The sequence below is a fragment of the Pan troglodytes genome, chromosome 12 (genome assembly GCF_028858775.2).
Source record: "Pan troglodytes isolate AG18354 chromosome 12, NHGRI_mPanTro3-v2.0_pri, whole genome shotgun sequence".
Taxonomy (NCBI): domain Eukaryota; kingdom Metazoa; phylum Chordata; class Mammalia; order Primates; family Hominidae; genus Pan; species Pan troglodytes.
In genome coordinates this window covers 66266893-66286202 of record NC_072410.2, presented here as the reverse complement: position 1 = coordinate 66286202, position 19310 = coordinate 66266893, and the positions used below count along the sequence as shown (strand labels likewise).

At 34.7% G+C, this 19310-nt stretch overlaps 1 protein-coding gene across 8 annotated transcripts in view; it reads left to right on the top strand.

Annotated features, from left to right (window-relative positions):
- The window catches only part of CCDC85A (coiled-coil domain containing 85A), a 203142-nt gene extending 185807 nt beyond the window's left edge, over window positions 1-17335 (top strand). For 3 of the 8 annotated variants that reach the window (XM_024354360.2, XM_016948568.4, XM_016948566.4), the window contains one exon: window positions 15421-17335. In XM_024354360.2, coding sequence (XP_024210128.1) covers window positions 15421-15470 — 50 coding nt within the window. In that variant the 3' untranslated portion in view covers window positions 15471-17335. Of the gene's footprint in view, window positions 1-3479; window positions 3615-6944; window positions 7065-10888; window positions 10988-15420 lie in introns of all 8 variants that reach the window. The other 5 variants (XM_024354359.2, XM_054677894.2, XM_016948564.4 and 2 more) reach the window with 4 other exon arrangements.
- Window positions 17336-19310: the final 1975 nt, after the last annotated feature.

The following is a 19310-nucleotide window of genomic DNA, read 5'->3' as shown; positions in this document are numbered from 1 at the left end:
AAACCCAGTATATTTGTTTTCCATTTTTCTGGCGTGCAAACAAAACTTTTTTTAGGAAGAATTTTCATTAAATTAAAAAATTTCCTTGACTTCATTACTAATTAAAACATTATAAAGGATTTTTCTAGGAGCTTTATTTTTTAGGTAAATTTCCCTACTGCAGAGATCACACATCAAATTCTGAATGATCATCGTTTTGTGATTCATGTATTTTAGATAACATATAATATTGGACATTTCTTAGTGTTTTTCATTATTTCTATGAGGAACAGTAACACTTAATTCACGCAAATTTGAGAAAAGAAACACGACAGTGTAAAAAAGTTAAATGGTCTATTTTTTTGCAAAATTGGTTTTTATTCCCTTCATTTACATATGTAGCTCATTGTGAGCAATAAGGGAAAGATAAACTATAATGTCTTAGAGAATGTTGTACGTCTTTAAATAAATAGATGAGAACTATTTATTACTAGAATGGTCGTAGTTTGAAGAGAAAATGTTGCAGATGTAGTTGTTGAAAACTTCATGTTGATTTCATGTTTAAGTACAGAGAATTTTATACCCTGTTGAAGTTTGAAGAACTAACCAGAATCTGACCCCGAAAGTCCTGAGGACTAAAGGCTATGACTCATGCTAAACCCATGCAAATGTCCATATGTGAATTCATTTGCCCATCTTTATGCCTTTCAAAGTCAGCAAGGTAAAAGTCTTCAAGTCAGGCTGACTTATTCTTCTTCTTAGCTTAAAACATAGGTCACTTCATACTTTATTACTGAGGTTTCCAACAAATAGTTCTTGGGGACTTTTTCTGTTCATCATTCAAGAGGAACCTTTATGTGTGTCTGAAGTTCGCTGAGATGCCTGGTGAGTGAGAAGTACAGTTCGGATTTCCCATTTCCCCCTTTTTCTTCTTTTCAGTACTTGATTTTCACTTTTCTTTCCTCCTCACAAATTTTTGAAATACTTCGTTTTCTGAAAAACCCTACACTATTACCTCTATAGAAGTTTCCAGAGCTTTCAAGGAATAAAAACTATTGACTAGTACAGTTATAGCGAAACTTAAAGAGACTCAGTGATTCATACTTCTTCATATTCTTTTATGATTTCTGTGAGTACTTACCACAGAGTAAGTAATCTATAATTTACTTCTCACACAATGGGAGTGTTAGGGTCATTCAGGAATTCTTTTTCACAAACTTGGAATTTTAGAAAACTACAGAAAACAAAACTAAGTAAAACAGAATTCCTCAGAAAATAGGAAGTGACGATCTTAAGACTGTTTGGAATTGTTCTCCCAATTAGTGACCAGAATCTGAGTTCCACCATTTTGAGCCCCCAAGTTGCCAGAAACAAGTTTAACGACTGAATTACTGAAGGCTTCTTACGTTTTATGAAACTGTCTTCAGAAAACACTGTAATTGGTGATTGTAGGCCCTGCGAAACACTAAGCCTTCATTAGTGTATAAATACCATTTTGATGTAGTTTATTTGAAAGTTAATGATGATGGCTGGCCCAGAACACACTTTTCTATATACCTAGATTAAAAAAATATATATGCTGACATGGGAAGAAAATTAATTAATCCTGGTTCTAAAAGAGTACCTTTTCCTTTAAAATGGTTATATCATCAGTTTATTTTTCCACAAAGATCCGGCCCCTGATTATTGTTCCCCCTTATGAGATTAATAATACTATAAAATACATATTTAATATATTTTAAAGGAACATTTTATAATACTTAAAGTATAGCTATTGTTTTATGTAGTATCTACTTTCTGAAAGTTGGAAATTATTGTGAGTTCTCTACATAGTAGCTAAATGGCGCTCATGCCAGCTGGCTTCTAAGTTGGCATAGATCCTACCTTAGATTTCATGGGTATGATGATAAGCTTTGTTACAATGGAGAGGAATTGGGATTTAGCCTTGCTACACATTAAGAAAGAATGAAAGTAGAATTCCTATATGTTTTACTCAGTTGTTAAATCCAAAAAGGATAAGATCTGAGAGGTGCATGTTATGGAAATAATCAAATTCAGATACTAGATCTCCTTATTTGTAAAAATAACTATAAAATTTGCATTACTCATTAATGATCATCTCAGAAATAGAACTATGCAGATTGGGGTGGGAGGTGAGTATTAAGCTGTGAATCATATTATAAATTTTTGGAGATAATTCTTTTGATGATGGAAACAAATTAGACACTACACATGGACTAATTATCAAAAGAGCAATGTTCAAATTAATGTTGCTATGATGAAATTATCATTATGACCCAAGTGCAAATATATAATTGCCTCTGTTATACGTGAGAAGTAGAGTATGTGTGACTTATTTTTATAGGTCACTGGTGCCAATTTAATAGGTTCAGAAAAGAGTTTTGTGAGTACCAACTACTGGTCATTATTTCTTCTCTTTCTTACTTCACTTAAGACCATGGTGCATTTTCTTTTTTCAACCTCCAAAAGTTAGAGAAGAGTGAAAATTGGACCAGTACTATTCAGATATAGACCGCTAACTTCAAAAAAAATGAATTGATGAGAATTAAAATTTTATGTTCTTATTTTCAGTCTTCTAAAGTCAACCTCAACATTTAGACACTAGAATTTTGGGACCATTTTGCGTATTTTCCATAATTAAAATTATTAAATTATTAAAATTATTTTCTTATTCCTTGGGACATAATATTCTTAGTTATAGGTCTCTGTGAAAGTTGGCAGGAGAGGAAATCATGTTCTAATAAGTTCATTTTGTTTCTGATCATTTTAATAGGATTATACAGTTTGGTGATGGAAAAAGCTAAAATTAAGGACTTTTTTCTTTTCAATTATGTGATGCCTCTAGTTCTAATAAATACATAAAAATTTAGTTAACTTATGAATAGAAAGTTTGATGATTATGTAGATTTTTCTATGTAAAATATTTATTTTAATGCAGTGATGACCTTTTAGCTCATTACATACTCTTCAACATGCAGAAATTTTGTTAAAAATTTGATGCAGTTTTAATTTTCTCAGTATTATTGAATATGTATACCCAAATTTCACTTCTTAACAAAAGGGCATAGTGCTCCCAATTGTATTTCAAATAACTTTTGTTAAGTTCTGAAGTTATGTAGTTTATTTCTGTGTAATATCCAGGTAAAGCATATTATTATTTTATGCTGGTAAAACCCATAAAATAAAGTTGTTTAAGTACCTTCAAGTTTTTTCTGTAATTTTGACTTTATCGTCTACTTTTTGATAGAATTTATAATGTAGTTATATGTTTACCAGAAACTTAAATCAGGATTAGGTCTAATATATAGGACTTCAGATTGTTTTTATTTTTATTTTTTCCCTAGCTACAGGTGCATGTTACAGCTTGCCATTGTGGTCATTGTGGTTCATCTCATTAAGCTTCATGTTCTATCTGCTTTCTTGAGACTTGGGAAACAGTATTTTTCTGAGTGATTGTACCATATTGTTCCAAATATAAGGCCAGCCAGAATAGAAGGCAACCTCCAACTAGAAACAGCTCAAATATGGAGAAAGGCTGGGGGCCCAGAGCCCGGCGGGTCTTGCAGTGGTGGCAAGGGTGCCGAGGAATAGGACGATGCCTGCCCACTCTCCCGGTGAGTGAAGATGAGTCAGCTGGATGCATTTGCTTGTGCATAACCAGATGACTTCTGTTGCTAGAGAAAAAGTTATACTGGGGGGTAGAAAACAAGTTCATACACATGAAAGAAAGTTGTATGTCTAAGTCTGGGGAGGGAGGATGGGAGTAGAATTTTTCACCTCCTAAACAGTTTTCTTGTTTTTTTCCCCCACATCTGGGGGTGAAAGTTGAGCAACCGCATGCAAGAGAGAAGAACAAAAGTACCCTGGACATTTCATGATAAAAGGAGTTTAGGTCAGTGGTCTTGAAAATCATGTCTCTAGACAAGCTCAGAAAAGTACTCCTTTGCCCTTTAAAATTGTCTACTGACTGAGAGGTGATGCATGCACTGTGTGATCATGTGTAGCTTGAAAACAAGCCACTTAATCTGGAAATCACATTTCCAGTTTTAGTAAGATTTTTCTCTTTTTAAATTCCCTGTTTGGCTCAGTAGCATATTTTTAAAAATAGTTCAGTGAAAATGTATTAGTCGACTGAGAGTATATGTAAATTGAACCCTCATAATTCTCCAGATATTGGTCTGATTCTGCTAAGTGCATAGAAAACTAACCTTTTATTTTATAGTACTAAATGAGATATAGTAGAATGAGGTACTTCATTCTGTTATTGCAGTCTAGAAAAATTATTTAACATCTGTTGGAAGTAAACTTCACCAGGCACTTGGTTACCTTTGTGGCTTCACAAAAACAAAATAAAATATAAGCCTTGATCTTTCTGGTTGATTTGTAGTCCATGGCTCCCAAAGCTAGTTTGAAGTATAACATTCATCCCTAAATGATGAATTTCCCCCCACTGTATACTCCAGGCAAAATACTATTGTAGCCCCCATCCCATTTTTTAAAGAAAACTACTTTCATAAGAAAAAAAAGTGTGTTTTTTAATAGATATGGCCAGAACAGGACTTTGTTTACATTTAAACAATGGAAAATGGCTCAGATGATTTGGTTTAAGGATGTTGTTTACATTGATTTTTAGAAGTTCTCTGAAACCAAAATGCCCTGAACGATAGAGGCCCATGCCCAGGCAAAAGGATGGTATTATTGATACGCTTATCTTTTTACCAGGTCTGGAAAGAGAACCTTTGAAGCAGAAAGGCTGGGCAGAAAAGGATTTGAAAGTAAAAACAGGAAGGAGGTAGCTCAGAGTGGGAAGGTTTATTGCCTTCTAAATTAGAGGAAATATGACTTCTAAGTCAGAGGAAATATGGCACTGCAATGGTGGGTCCTAAACAAGAGGTTTGAAGCGAATTCTGTATAACCTGAGAAATCTTTTGAAAAGCATTCATAAGAGTGGTACCAGGAGGAAAAGAGAAGAGTAGAGGACCAGGGTTACTCAGGAAAGAGGAGCTTCCTTTTATAACTCCTTAATTTTGGAACCATTTGATTCCAAAGGATCCAAAGTATAGAGGAAGAAGATGTCCAAAATATGAGGGTGGGTGAAGGGTGTGTCCCTTAACCATCTTTTAACTTCAGATAATTTCCCTTCCATTAGATGTATTAGGCATTATTGTTTCTGATTTGATCTGGTTTACAAATACAGGAAAACAAATTTTGTAATTTCCTTTCCCACAGGGGATTGGGTCTGTTCTAATTGACAATCCTGTTTCATCACCTGCTGTACATTTTAGTTTTAGTAGCAATGGAGGACAGAAACTGAGGAAGCCACGTACATGCCATATTCTACTGCTTCCTCTCCTTGTTGGCCAGTGAGGCTGGGTGCAGGACCTGACTGGATTATAGAACTCTTTGAGCAGGGAAAAGAATGTGGCCTCAGTAGGCTAGTGAGGTGGCAGGGGGAGCCTTTGAGGACATAGGAGAAATGACAGCAAGAAAGAAAGGGAGAAAATCTTCCAAATTGCAAAAATAATAATCTGCAATAATAACATTAAGTTAATAATAATAAACTTCCCTTATAAAGCATGGTTTACATGTAATCCATACCTATAATTGCTGGGTGCAGTTTTCTCTTCTTATCTCTAAAATGTACAGCATAAAAATTCTCTTGGCTGAGCAGGATTGCTCATGCCTGTAATCCTAGCACTTTGGGAGGCTGAGGCAGGAGGATCACTTGAGGCCAGGAGTTCAAGACCACCCTGGGCAACATAGCAAGACTCTGTCTCTGTGAAAAAGATAAAATGTCACTAGGCATAATGGCACATGCCTGTAGTCCCAGATACTCAGGGGGCTGAGGTGGGAGGATTGCTTAAGCCCCGGAGTTGAAGGCTGCAGTGAACAATGATCATGCCACTGCACTCCAGCCTGGGCGATGGAGAGAGTCTGCAAGTAAATATTCCAAACTACCGTTGTTTCTCTCTTTATGAATTCTCATGATACACCTTCAGTGACTCCTCTTCGGGGTGTTAGATTGATAGAATCAACTTGAATGGAGCAATTACTAATCAATTAGACATGAAAAATTCTGTAAATAGGTTGATAGGCAGAAATTAAAATCTCAGGTTCTCTAATAGTGTAATGATCTACATAAAAATAGATTTGGAAAATTCCCATGTGACTGCTTTTTCTAGGAGAGTAGATAACTGATACTCTCTTTTTCTTTACTGATCCATTAGTCTTCCCCCAAGCACCCTTTAGAAAAAGTACACATCCTTAGGGGAAATTTCCAGTGCTTGTACAGAAGAATGTGGCCTGCACATGTCAAATTAATCATGTACAGGTTCTAGTTTCTCACCAATTAAGTTGAAGAACCACTAAACTAAAAATATGTAGTTTATTCTGTTTTTCATCTTTAAAAAGAGCAGAAAAGATCAATTTTCAGTTTTTAAAGAAAACGTTGAATTTGGATAAATCTTTTTTGAAAATGCTTTATTATAGGTCTTTCCCTCAAAGAAGGGTTTTATAAGAGACACAGTTTCTCCAACACAAGAATGTGATGTGTCTGCATATTCTGAGACATATGGAATATGGCATTTGGCTTGCTGAGTGAGCATGTTTAACTCAGCTATGGAGTAACTCATGAATTTCCTACTCTTAAGTATCTTTGAATTTCAAAAATCATTCTTGAAATGTGTTTAAGGGCCATTCCTTGGGGGTGGGGCATTTCAGAGATGGCATCTGACAATGTATTGAAGTGACTCTTCTTTATGTTTTCTTGCTGGTCAAGCAGCAAGTGTGTTCCAATGAACAGATTGATAGCATTGTAGACTAGGTTAGGAAAAAGTAACAAAGTGGCTAATTCTCATTTGGTAGTGAAATTGAATATTGAATGACATCTTTGTAGTTATAAACGACTTTTGTTTTAATAACAAAGTTGTTGATTTTCTACTAAGGGTTCTTTTAGGTTGTCATCAGGGGCTGATGGGAGTAACAGTTCACCCAACTCTGCAGCTAGCTTCAGTGGACATGCCACACCTTCCCAGCAGCCTGAACCTGTGGTACATTCTCTTAAGGTAACCAATCGTGTGCAACCATTTATCCAGAGCTTCAGTTGTGTCGTGGCTTGTTTGCTGTAGTCTAGTAGTCCTCACAGTCTTGCTTGAACCATAGATATTTTATTTTTTGACTCCTTATGGTGTAACTTTTTAAATCTTAATTTTTGAAGTATGATTTTTATTGTTCTAAACTGACAATGAGTTTGAGTACTTATGGTTGAATCTCTAGTTTTATCATTTTGTTTTGAGTAATGTGATTCATATCTATCGGCATCGAAGTTGAAGTCTGTGCATGTATATCCATATTTGTAAAAAAATGTGATAGGTATTTTATGTGCAATGTTTGTAGCATGGATGTCTTCAAATATAGGAAGTTAATAGTTGGTCATAATATGGAAGGATACCACAGTATTCTTTCTTGATACAATTGAAGTACATTATGCAACTTAAATAAAATATTGAAATAAACAAAAACCTACTCTTTCCTCTTCTAAGTAGAAATTGGGTTCTCAAACTCCAGTTAATGCCCCATTATAGAATAATAGAAAACAGATATATGGTGTTATACATAAAGCTACTTTACTTTTGTGTCTTCCTTCACATTTTGCAGTGATTTCACAAAAAATTGCCTAAAATTTGTCATCTATTTTCTTTACCAATAATGAGCTTTCCAATAAGTAAAACTAATGAAAAATCAGGACTATAGGTACAATTAATAATAAATAAACAATATAAATATTTACCTATCTCAAAGAAGAAACTAACACAGGTGATAAAAATCGTCTTACAAATTGAGACGGTTTCTTGAAATTTTATCAGTTTCAAAGTATGAAGCACTGTCTAACAAATCTATCTATAATTTCTAACATGTAGCTTTGATCAAACCTTTCTGACCCATAAAACAGGTAGAGTGCTTCCGATCTGCTTTTACCACGTGAGTTTCACAACTCTTCTTAAAATTGTTTCAATTTCAAAATGATTTATCATCAGCCTGAAGATGCACTCCTCTTTTGGAGTGGGCCACACTTTCTGTGGCATGCACAAAACAAATACATAGATGAGAACTTCAAAATGTTTATTTCACTTTGAGATGATTAAGTTTTAGCAGAAGATTTTGTTCCCTCAGGATATTTTGCTTTAGCTTATACAAAATGAATTTGCTTTTCCTAAACATATACTAATTATTGATGAGGGAAGGTAGGGCAACCATGCTAGTGGCCACTGACAGTGCACTTGGCATTTTCTGTCTTTGTTGGGATAATTCACAAAGTGAGCAACTGAGAGGAATTCCTGGGAAGGCACAGCCAGTGTGAGGGGGCACTGCTTTGCCTCTAGTGGGTGTTGGTTTATGGACTGTTGAATATCTTGTTCTCTGTGGCAGCACTTGGATGAACTTTAGCATGAATCAGGCACTAGCTATCTGAAAAGCATTTTAAAAGTAGAAAATGGACCAGAGATTGGCTTCAATCTTGTAGTATTATAGCATCTGCACACACTCCAACAGCAGCAACTTGTCCTCCTATTCAAACTGTTTGAAAGCCATTTCAGCCTGTTGCCTTATTAAATGGCAATTGCTATTTGAATCAGATCAGCATAGTGGGTCACACTGAAATATTTTCCAGATTTCTCAATGCAGCTGTTAGTGTGGCCTAAAAGGAAGGGGAGGGCAAGGAAGAGCTCCTCAATTTTCTCTGAATTTAGTCCTAATTTTCATACAAAATTTTATCTCTGGGAGGCCAAGGTGGGCGGATCATGAGGTCAGGAGTTTGAGACCAGTCTGGCCAACATAGTGAAACCCTGTCTCTACTAAAAATACAAAAATTCAGCGGGGTGTGGTGGCAGGCACCTGTAATCTCAGCTACTTGGGAGGCTGAAGCAGGAGAATTGCTTGAATCCGGGAGGCAGAGGTTGCAGTGAGCCGAGATTGTGCCATTGCACTCCAGCCTGGGTGACAGTGTGAGACTCCATCTCAAAAAAAAAAAAAAAAAAAAAAAAAAAAGATATATATCTTTCAAGAGAGGGAGATTTTGTGTTATATTCAGTACACATAAGTGTCCTTGGTTGGCAGATGAGTGATACTGAGCAAGTGAAACATCTTTATTAGAAAACTGGGGGCCCTTGAATATAAAATGTTTTTACTTCCATGAGTTAACTGTGTTAGGACACAGAAATATGTACAAACATCAGTTTTGGGAAATGCATCTTAAAAAGATTTCATTATAAGAAAAAGAAATTATGGCCACTTGACATGTTTTGTTTTTGAGAGCCAGCTATCTAGAGCTGATTTATATCATGAGATATGTCTATTGTGAAAAGAATAATTAGTACAGTGGCTCAGTTTCTCACTTTCTGATAGATTTTATAGAAAACGCTAGGCTTTATAAAATCTGTGGTGATGGTTTTTGGGGAAATGTAAATCACTGTAAGAAATTAGTACATTTGTGATGACACTATATTCTTCTTGTTTTAAAATTTATGATAACTATTAATTGGAGCTTTACTTCATTTAGTAAAAATTAACTGATTTGAAGTACACTTCTCTGAGGTGCATTACAAATCAAATTTGTAGGTAAATGAGCTTGCTCAAGGAGCTCTTTATGTTTTCTATGAATATTCACCAAGCACAGTCAGTGATTTTCTCTAAATATGTAAAGAAGGTAAATTAACTGTAATCTGAGGTGAGTATCAGGGCTCAGAAGTGGCATTTTTATAATAATAATGGCTAGACGTTTCAAATTAATGAGTGTAGTTTGTGATCAGATTATTTATTACAGGATCGAACTCTAGTTAGATTCAGATAGTGTCCATGAACTTGACCTGAAGGTCCCACTTCATGCTTAAGTCATTTAGTTTGGCTCAATTGGTGTAAATTCACAGGTAGCAGATGTGAACATCAGCATTGACCGTGATGACAGTAGAATCAAGTAGCTTAGCAGTGTTGCAGTTGGTGTGGATTCTATAGGAACTTCTAGGGAGAGCATTAGTTTTTTGTATTACTTCAACACTTTGATTTATAAACTGATATAGATAAAAACAACAAACAGCACAGAAAGCCAAAGTTATTTTCTCCTTTTGTAGTATAAAAAGGTACCCACAATAAAACTTTAGACATTTTTAAAGGGATATTATTTTCAACGTGTTTAGGGCTAATTTAGAGAAGTGGAAACATAGGCCTCTAAAATTGTTTAAAAGGCATTTTATTCCAAGACATTTTGCTTTCATGAAAAATATTTAAAGTGTTGTTCAAATATTTTCACTATAAGGAGCCAGTGCTTCTCTTTGATACTATCAAAGAGCCACCTCCACATGCCTTTTCTTAGGCACTGGGAACATGTCCAGGCAAGAACTGCGAGGTCAGTAGTTCTTACGTGCATATTCCTGGGTTTTGACCAGTTTCACCTGTCACTATCATCTTTTTTAGTCATCTTTTATGCAGGCCATGTCTACATATCATTTGGACCATTTGGCACATAGTTAATTATATTGGTCATCATTACAGTGGAGCAAGAGTTATTGACTATATCCAAATTGTTGACACAGTGAGATTATCTTAATGACCAAAGTAAATGCATATACTTATTTTAGACACTAATGAATTCCATTGATTATTAGTGATGCAATGGATTTCTTTTAATGGCCATTTGAAAATCAAATAGAATCATTCCAAATAGATTTCAGAACAATCAGCTATTTAAAAAATATGTTTCCATATACTAATCCACTCTGATATGCAGACATGGAGAAAACTAAAGGTTTTACAAAGTGGAGCTCCTTGATGGTTTTATCATAACTAACAAGCTTTTTTCCATGTGAAATTTGCTTTTCTTTTTCAACAAATCCAGGTCTTGGATGTTCAGGAAACTATAGATCGTCAACAGGGTAAAGAGTATGAACATGACCTTAGTGAGACAGAAAAAGCTATAGTCAGAGAAATGTGCAATGTAAGTTTAATGTGCTTTATTGTGTATTCTGTGTTGAAAGCCACATCGTAGCTTAGCTATTGTTTTATGAATATTTTTAAAATGCTGACCAAATGCCTTTATGTTTTTATATGAAAATAAAACCAATTTCCCTTGTTTTTATATTCAGTATATTTTATTGTAGTTTTATTAATACAATCATGTTACAGAATATTCAATTTAGAGATGATCAGCCAATTCTGTATTCCAGAAGACTCTACAAACATTTGCTAATACTGAATTTACTGTCTAAAATATGTTTCTAATTTTGATAAAATAAATGGGTTTCTATTTTATACTTCTAAGAAGTTTGTTAAAGATCAGTGTTTAAAAACCTATGATAAAGAAAATACAGCCACCTTTAGATTTACTTGTAACTATTCTTGGAAAAAATCGCCACCTTACTAGGTAATTTTGCTTAGTTCTTCACATATCATATATGTGTGCTTCATGTCATGCAAAGTATTATCTTTAGCTTTCAGTTGTTGACCCAAACTCAGAATATAGTAAGGTAAGAAAGACAGATAAGAACCTAAAAGATAGTTAGGCCAGGCACAGTAGCACACACCTATAATCCCAGCACTTTGGGAGGCTGAAGAGGGAAAATTGCTTTAAATTGCTTTAGCCCAGGAGTTTGAGGCTGCAGTGAGCTATGATCATACCACTCCACTCCAGCCTGGGCAACAGAAAGAGACCCTGTCTCAAAAAAAAAAAAAAAAAAAAACCAACAGGATAGACAAATAGAAATCTATTCATGAAGTCAGAGACCACAGTAAAAAAATAAAATAAAATAAAAAAAGATATGTTATTTTCACATGCATATTCAACACAATCATTAATATGGCTTGGATTTTTACTATTAATCCCTGACTAAATTTTAATTTTTTGAGTAATATACATGGGATGTATCATTTAATCAATAATATAAATTGTGAGGCTTTAAATAGCTAAATGGAATATTACAGAGGAAGCCATTGTTAAATGCAAGAAATCATGGTTAAGCACTGGTCATGTTAAACACTGATTTTAATTGGCTTTACATTATGCTTTATCCTCATATTCTTTTCTCTATCCTATCAGGATGTGAAAATTGCTTAGAAATACCCTTTAGCTTTAGATCTATTAGGACCAGATATTCTCAGACACTTACGCATCAACCTCCTCGAGGTGTTTCTGGAATCCAGTAAATGTTACATAAGTCCCCTGGGCATTTTTTATGTGCTGGAATGAGATTTGTAGTCTCTTGCTTGCCTGTGTTGTGGCTGATTTTTCTCTTCCAACCCTTCCTAAGTTATTTGTTTTTCTTTCCTGCATATCTGTTGTCTGTTTTCAAAAGGACATCTAGTTCTAGATGTCATCTTTCCTAAATGCACCACCATTCACTTTCTGTAGCTTTTCAACCTGTGCTTAAGATTTTCAGTTTGAATATTTCCCTCAGATAAATTTTAAAAAGTGAGCCACATACCTAGGAATGCCTGTTGCTTCTCATCTATTGACTATGGAATGAGAGAGAAAGTTCAGACAATAGGAACTGTTGGACTAGAAGGAGCCATAGAGGTCATTCTCCAGTGTTTGTCCAGAGAATAGTATGTGGACCTCCTTCATAATTCGGATCTCTGAGTTTACCATCAGACTTCAGGCAATTCAGATATGAACCCCTGGGTAAGAACCCGAACACTCTAATTCTATATTTGAAGAAACTAAGACCCAGAAATTAAGTTACTTGCTCGAACTATTTTCTAATGAATAGTGAAGTCAGGAGTACACCAAGATTTCCTTTGAGGACCTTTCCTGAGGAACAAAAAGTGAAAAGCACCCTATCTTACAGAGGGGGCCATCTCCATGGTTCTTAATGCCAGAATTTCTGTAAAAAATTCCAGGATTGTTTCTTTCCCTTTTCCTTTGCTTTTCTTCCTTTCAATTTCTGGACATTAGAAAATTCATATCTTAGTCTCAATAGAGACCCATTACTGGATTGGATTTTGATTAGTTTTATGTTGATCTTTTTGTTTGCCTGCACTTTCAAAAATAAATTGAAAGGCACCATACAGTATTATTTTTATTTTTTAGTGTATAAGATACTTTCAGAAAGCCAAAAGCTTGCCCTCCTTGTTTACCTTTAAAAGTTCTCTAGGAGTATGGTTTCTGTCTCCTTTTGTCTTTGATCCCCAGAATTTGAGGAAAAAATGCAAACAAACCCAAATCTAATTCTTAAGCAATTTTATATATTTGGAAACAATTTAAAAATGTTATTGTCACCATTATTAATTATATGATCAAAAACACATAGTCAATGCCACAGAATAGGGAAAAATGCAGATTGTAAAGCAGTTTCATAGATAAGTTGTGAAACTAGCAAAGATTATGAAGGCTTGGCTTCTAGTAGAGAAATTATATGCCTTTATAATAATGTCACAGAAAAATAAAGTTTTCCCATAATATGAGATGGGTTATAAGACTCAGATAGAACTTGGGACCACAGAAGTTTTGCTGTCATTTCTAGTATTGCTCCTAGAGATTAGATGTTGTTGACATCTACACAGCGAAAAGGTTATTATTCATATTACCATCATGTGGGTTAGTATGTAGTTAGCTATTCTCTTCCCAAACTGTGCTACAGAAATAAATATACTGCCCCCTAAGAAATAGTAAATCTGCCTTTTTGTAGTAGTTGTTTTATTTTAGGTTTGTCTGTTTGGCTCTTGTAAATTCCCTGAGGACAGTTGAAATACCTGATTGGTCATCTCAGTCACAGTCTCAAACACACACCTGTTATGCCTTTTTAGTTAGTAAGTCACTACTCCTGTGTCAACCTTAGTATTGTTGGTTTATTGCAAAGTTCTGCCTTCTTTAAGAGTTTCCTTTCACCACATAGTTACATCCGGGTTAAGCTCATTGTGTTCTACATTTCAATATTTGAAGAGGAGTTGCACTTTTGAGTTGTAACCAGCTAGTGCTGGTGTCTCTTATCCTTGTAAGGTCCTTAAGTCTACCCTCTGCTTCTAAACCACACATTCAAAGCATTCTGGATAGATGTAATTGTATTTAAGGGCTAGAAAAGGAAAGTCCATAGCATCCTTTGGCTCCTTGATTCAGTGTTTCTGTCTTGTCAATTTATTAAGAAATGAGACTTTCCTAACTCTCTTGTGTATAGCTTGAGCCATCCATTGCTATATATTAATAATTCCTTTCCAGATATTTAAGAACCCTAACTTCAACTCCTTTTGAGTACAATGGGATATTTATGCCATGTATTGGTATATGCTGAGGCATTGAGATTAACAGTTTCTTTGGCTTAGAAATGAAGGTAAACAGAGCCCTATATTGTGTATTACTATGAAGGATATTGGGTTTCCCTGTAGTATCCACTTCTATTTAAAAGCAAAACAAAACCAAACAAAAGAAACAGTTTATGAATAATTAATGAACAAACTAGTTTTGTGTTCACGTCAGAGTATTGTAAAGTTTTGCGCAATCAATCAATCTGATCATAATCCTTAGCGTGAAATAGTCTGGGAGGGTATGGCTGTTATTGTGCATGTGCACATACATGCATGTGCATGTGTGTATATTCCAATCAATGTTAGTGTATTGATGTATTATTGGTGAATTCGGTAGTTTTACGTTTATGCTTACATTATTCTTGATTGCACCTTTTGTCCCTCTATGTGGCCCAGCTTCTAACATATTGTAATTGTATCTCTTTCAGTGATTCTTGAATTTATTCTTATCATCTGCCTACATTTGGATGCTTTGTGTTTTGGAAATCCAAGAGATCATATTGCTTGGTAGCTAAGATTTGTGACAACTGATGACCCCACTCTGTAGAAAAAGCCAGAGAAATTTACTAGTGGCCCTAAGACTACCACCTCAAGACTTAAGCAGCTCAATAACAAAAGCTCCTTCATTTTCCTCAGCACATTAAACACTGATATCCTTTGTTATGGATGTATAATATAGGAACCAGGATGATCTTGCCAAGGTGTTCTTAATTCTGGCTACACATTAGAATTACTTTTAGAGCTTTTTTTTAAAAAATGCAGTTGTCCATGCCTCACTTCTCCCAGTGAAATCAGAATCTTCAAGGATGGGGATTACTGTTTAAGAGTTCCTCAAGTGCTTAGTGTGCAGTCAGAGTTGGGGACCACTTACGTAACTACAGTAAGTTAATATATCATTTTAAAATTTTGACCCTGGTTACTAACAAGGTTTAGTAGTCCCTACTACTAAGTAGTTCTTGTGTTTTAAGAAGCTTGTCATCACATTTTATTTTGTATTTGAACTCATTCATGTGGATATTTTGTCTCTTGTCTTTACTTCATCTTCACTCCTCTCTTAATTTACCCTTAAGAAATGCAAATCTCCTTGTGAAAGAGGAAAAGTAAGATACTCACTCCTTCTTTTTTTTTTTTAAGGTTGTGTGGAGGAAACTTGGAGATGCTGCAGGTTCGTGTCCTGGAATTAGGCAACATTTGTCAGGAAACCAGTACAAAGGACCAATGTGAGATGCACTCTTTTTCAAACAGGAGATCACCACTGCCAGAAAGTGATAGAAGACAAGAAGAAGAAAAAGGAAAGAGTGGGTTTCCACAAACCTGGACTCATGGAATAACATGGAGTGATTGTACATTGCACATATCTCCCCTCTAAAACCTGTAGTACAACTTCTCCCCTCAAGCTGATATTCTGTGTCTCTCACCTCAGTGTCCACGACAGTCAATCTCAAACAAGGTAGCTTTGAAAATCTCAAACAGAGTAGCTTTGGAAATCAACATTTTGGTACCAGTGTTTTCATTAGAAATAAGTGTTTTTAACTCCCCAGATATAATATTGTAATTGGGAAACCTGAATAGTTTTAAGAGTCCAGTGGAGCCTCAGTGTTTTGAATAGAGATGACTCATTACACATAATGGTAGGAGTTTTCTACCATATCATATTGAAGATATGAAGAGGTATTTTCCAGCTTCCCAAGTTTGAGAGTTGGGCATTTACCTCTTACACTTCAGTCAACAAACAAACTAGTAATTCCTAATGCATAATTAATTTGGATGCAAGATAAGATTAAGTTTCTGGAGTTTTGTTTTGACTTCTGAGGTGCTAAAAAATACCATGTAAATTCTCCCTACCAGCTAGAAGGGTAGCAAGACTTTGTAGAGTGCTTATCAGAGAGTACCATTTACTTCAATTGATCAATATAAATATATCTTTTTTTTTCATCTTAATGAGTTTCTCATAAAGACACATCTTGGGGCATACCAACCTTCATATTCATTCAGTGTATCCATTGGTGTTAATATTAACAATTTCAACTAAAAACAACAAACATAATTTTTCTAAGTGTTTCGAGCTGTGAGATGTCAATTTCTACAATTTAGTTTCTAGACATGCTGTATATTTAATAAACTTTATGTAAACTTTAAAATATTGCACTGCATTTATGAAAAAAGCTTTCTTTGCCTACTGCAGCTATCTAACATTTTATGAAACTGACGCATGTCCTTCATTATTGAGGCTAAAAGCTCTTGTTCAGATTGCTTGAGGTTTGAAAAAGAGGTGTGCTAGCTTTGCTTAGTTTATTTCTTATTTTTGGTATACATATACATATATATAATATTAGAATGTGTGTACTGGAAATGCTATGATGGGTATTTTGTGTTAATCCAAATGCAATGATAGTTTCTTGTATGAATGTGCAAGAGGCCTGTGACCGAATGCTACGTTTTTATGGTAGTTTAAGATTATAAAAGTAGAAATGCAACAATTCCCAGTTTTTGGATAGGTTCTAAATTTCTGAGATTTGATTCATGGCAGATATTCTCTGTTGTTGTTGTTTTAGATGGGCTCATTACATAATGAGTTAATTGTCACTAGTAGGAGACTGTGAAGGAATTTTGTTATACTTTCAAAAATGTTACTGTGATGAAAAATCATCTATTTTCAGAAAATATTTATGAATTAATTTACTATAGAATTATCTCTCTAATTATCATAATTGGGTTACAATTTAAGCTCCCCTTTTAAATGTTATATTTTAAAATGTTATTACTCTATAAAAGAAAATTGCTTGCTATATTTACACCTTCTTTCCTAGGAAAGCTTTCATCCTTAAATTGTTGTATTCCTACACTCTGAAGATGTTTAAAATAAGCTTTTGTGCCTGCAGCAGAGCCTGCAGAAGCTAATACAAGGGACACTGGTCTTTTGACAAAATAAACTTGTGTAAATTTTGATACTGTATTAAAACTATTTTTTTAAAGTTCTGCATAAAATTGAGTATTAAGTATATGTGTTCATCTTAGCAATGGTAATAAATTATTTAATCTCACAGTGTTTTTGTCTTCTTCAAAATGTCTTTCCTAAATTGAGTCCATTTGTAATAGTCATGACGTGTCCTAATGCTCCTATGTGATGGTAGTAATAATAGTAATACAGATGATTCATTATCTTAAACATAAACCAAAGGCATGTTTTAAAATATGCTCATAATGAGGGATTAAATATTCAGATATTCCTCAACTTGCACCATTCTGTATTATAATGGAATTAAAGCTTTCAAATGATATTTAAAATATTTAAAAATGTTTCTGTTATAAAATCCTCTTAGTCTTTTAATTTATATAGATTAAAATTAAACTTAATTATTATCTACTTATTTTTAAAACAGTCATCAGAAGGAAATATTTTGGAGAGGAAATACCAAATAAATGAAAAACTTGGCCTCTTTAAGAAACTTATACGTTATTCAGAAAGGCATAATATATACATGTGACTAAGAGATCAATAGGAAAACACACACACAAATGTGCTCAGAGAACACATACTTCTTGGATGTCACTAATAAGATTGTGGAATAAGGCCTTCTACACTTAGTATTAGCCTCAACTTTAAATGACAGAGAAGATGGACAAATAAGTGCCTGATTCTTGCTATTGCCTAATACCTTTATCAATCAAAATGAGTGGCACCATTCACTTGTGTGACCAGGTTATTAGTTTATGATCTTATCTTCCCTGGGACAAAGGTTAATGTATCTATCTTGGCAGAATATTTTTACCAGCCTTGAAGCTGATAGACTGACAACCAGAATCTGAGCTTTTAAATGAATGCCTTTCAAGCTTCAAACACATGCTTAAGGCACTATAGGAAATTCAGATCATCTTATGTAATTTCCAGTAAAGTAGCGACAGTCTAATTGGGATGATTGTTCCTTAGGTCAATGAATATTTAATGAATGCCTATCACTGCCATGTGAGTAAACACAGCGTTGGTTCCTGACTTATAGTGTGGACTGCTCTCAAGAATTACGTTTAAGAGTAGTATCTGGGAGGCTAGCTGGATCTTTTTGATCCTTGAGATCGAGATAGGGTTACCTCAAACATCCAGTTTCTTGATCTGAGTAAGCAGTATCCAAATGATTTCCACTAATTTCCAGAGTTCACATTCTTTAGTAAGCTTCTTGTTGCCTCATTCCTCCTCTACATCAGGGGCAAACTGATTTCTCCAGTAGAAACCTTGGTTGCAATCTATTCCTGGAAAGGATCTGCCTACCTCAAGCTGGCTTATCAAGGTAGATGCCCAACAAAGCTCAAGGCACCACTATGAGGAATTCATATACTAATATACATTTTTAATTCTTTTCCTTCTAAAGAATAAAAATTATCCACCCTGTTACACAATTACAAACAGTATATTAAGTTGAACCATAGGAAATTGCCAATATATGACCACTTTTGGATTATTAAAACAGTAATTTCGTACGGTCCAACCTCTCAAGATGAAGATATTTTTTGGTTGGAGTTATAGAGTGAATACAGTAGAAGTTATAGAAGAGTCATCACATTGGGCTGGAGCTATCTTAAAGTATGCTGTATTAAGTGCAGCATTGAATAAATAGCATTTGACTTTAGAGAGGCAGAATTTGGGCCCGCAAGTTCAGTATTTGACTTTATAATTAGCTTTCTGAGTTTGAGCAATTTAACTTCACTGAGACTGTTTCCTTACGTGCTGTATGGAGATAAAATCTATATTGCTGAGTTGTTGTAAGGCTTTTATTGCTGCCTTAATTTTAAAGTTCAGTGGTCTTGACAGCGAATGAGGAATAATAGCAAGTCTTTAAAGACAAAGGATCCCAGACCCCGTGGTCTGTTGCAATTTATACTATTAGAATAGAAGAGAAAAATCACATTAAGTGCTGAAGGGTCTGTCACTACTAGATAAAGTAATTCTAGCTGCACAGTTAAATACTATGAAGTTCTGTCCTTTTTACATCATCCAGCCTACCACAGGCTCTTTCATGGCCAATCAC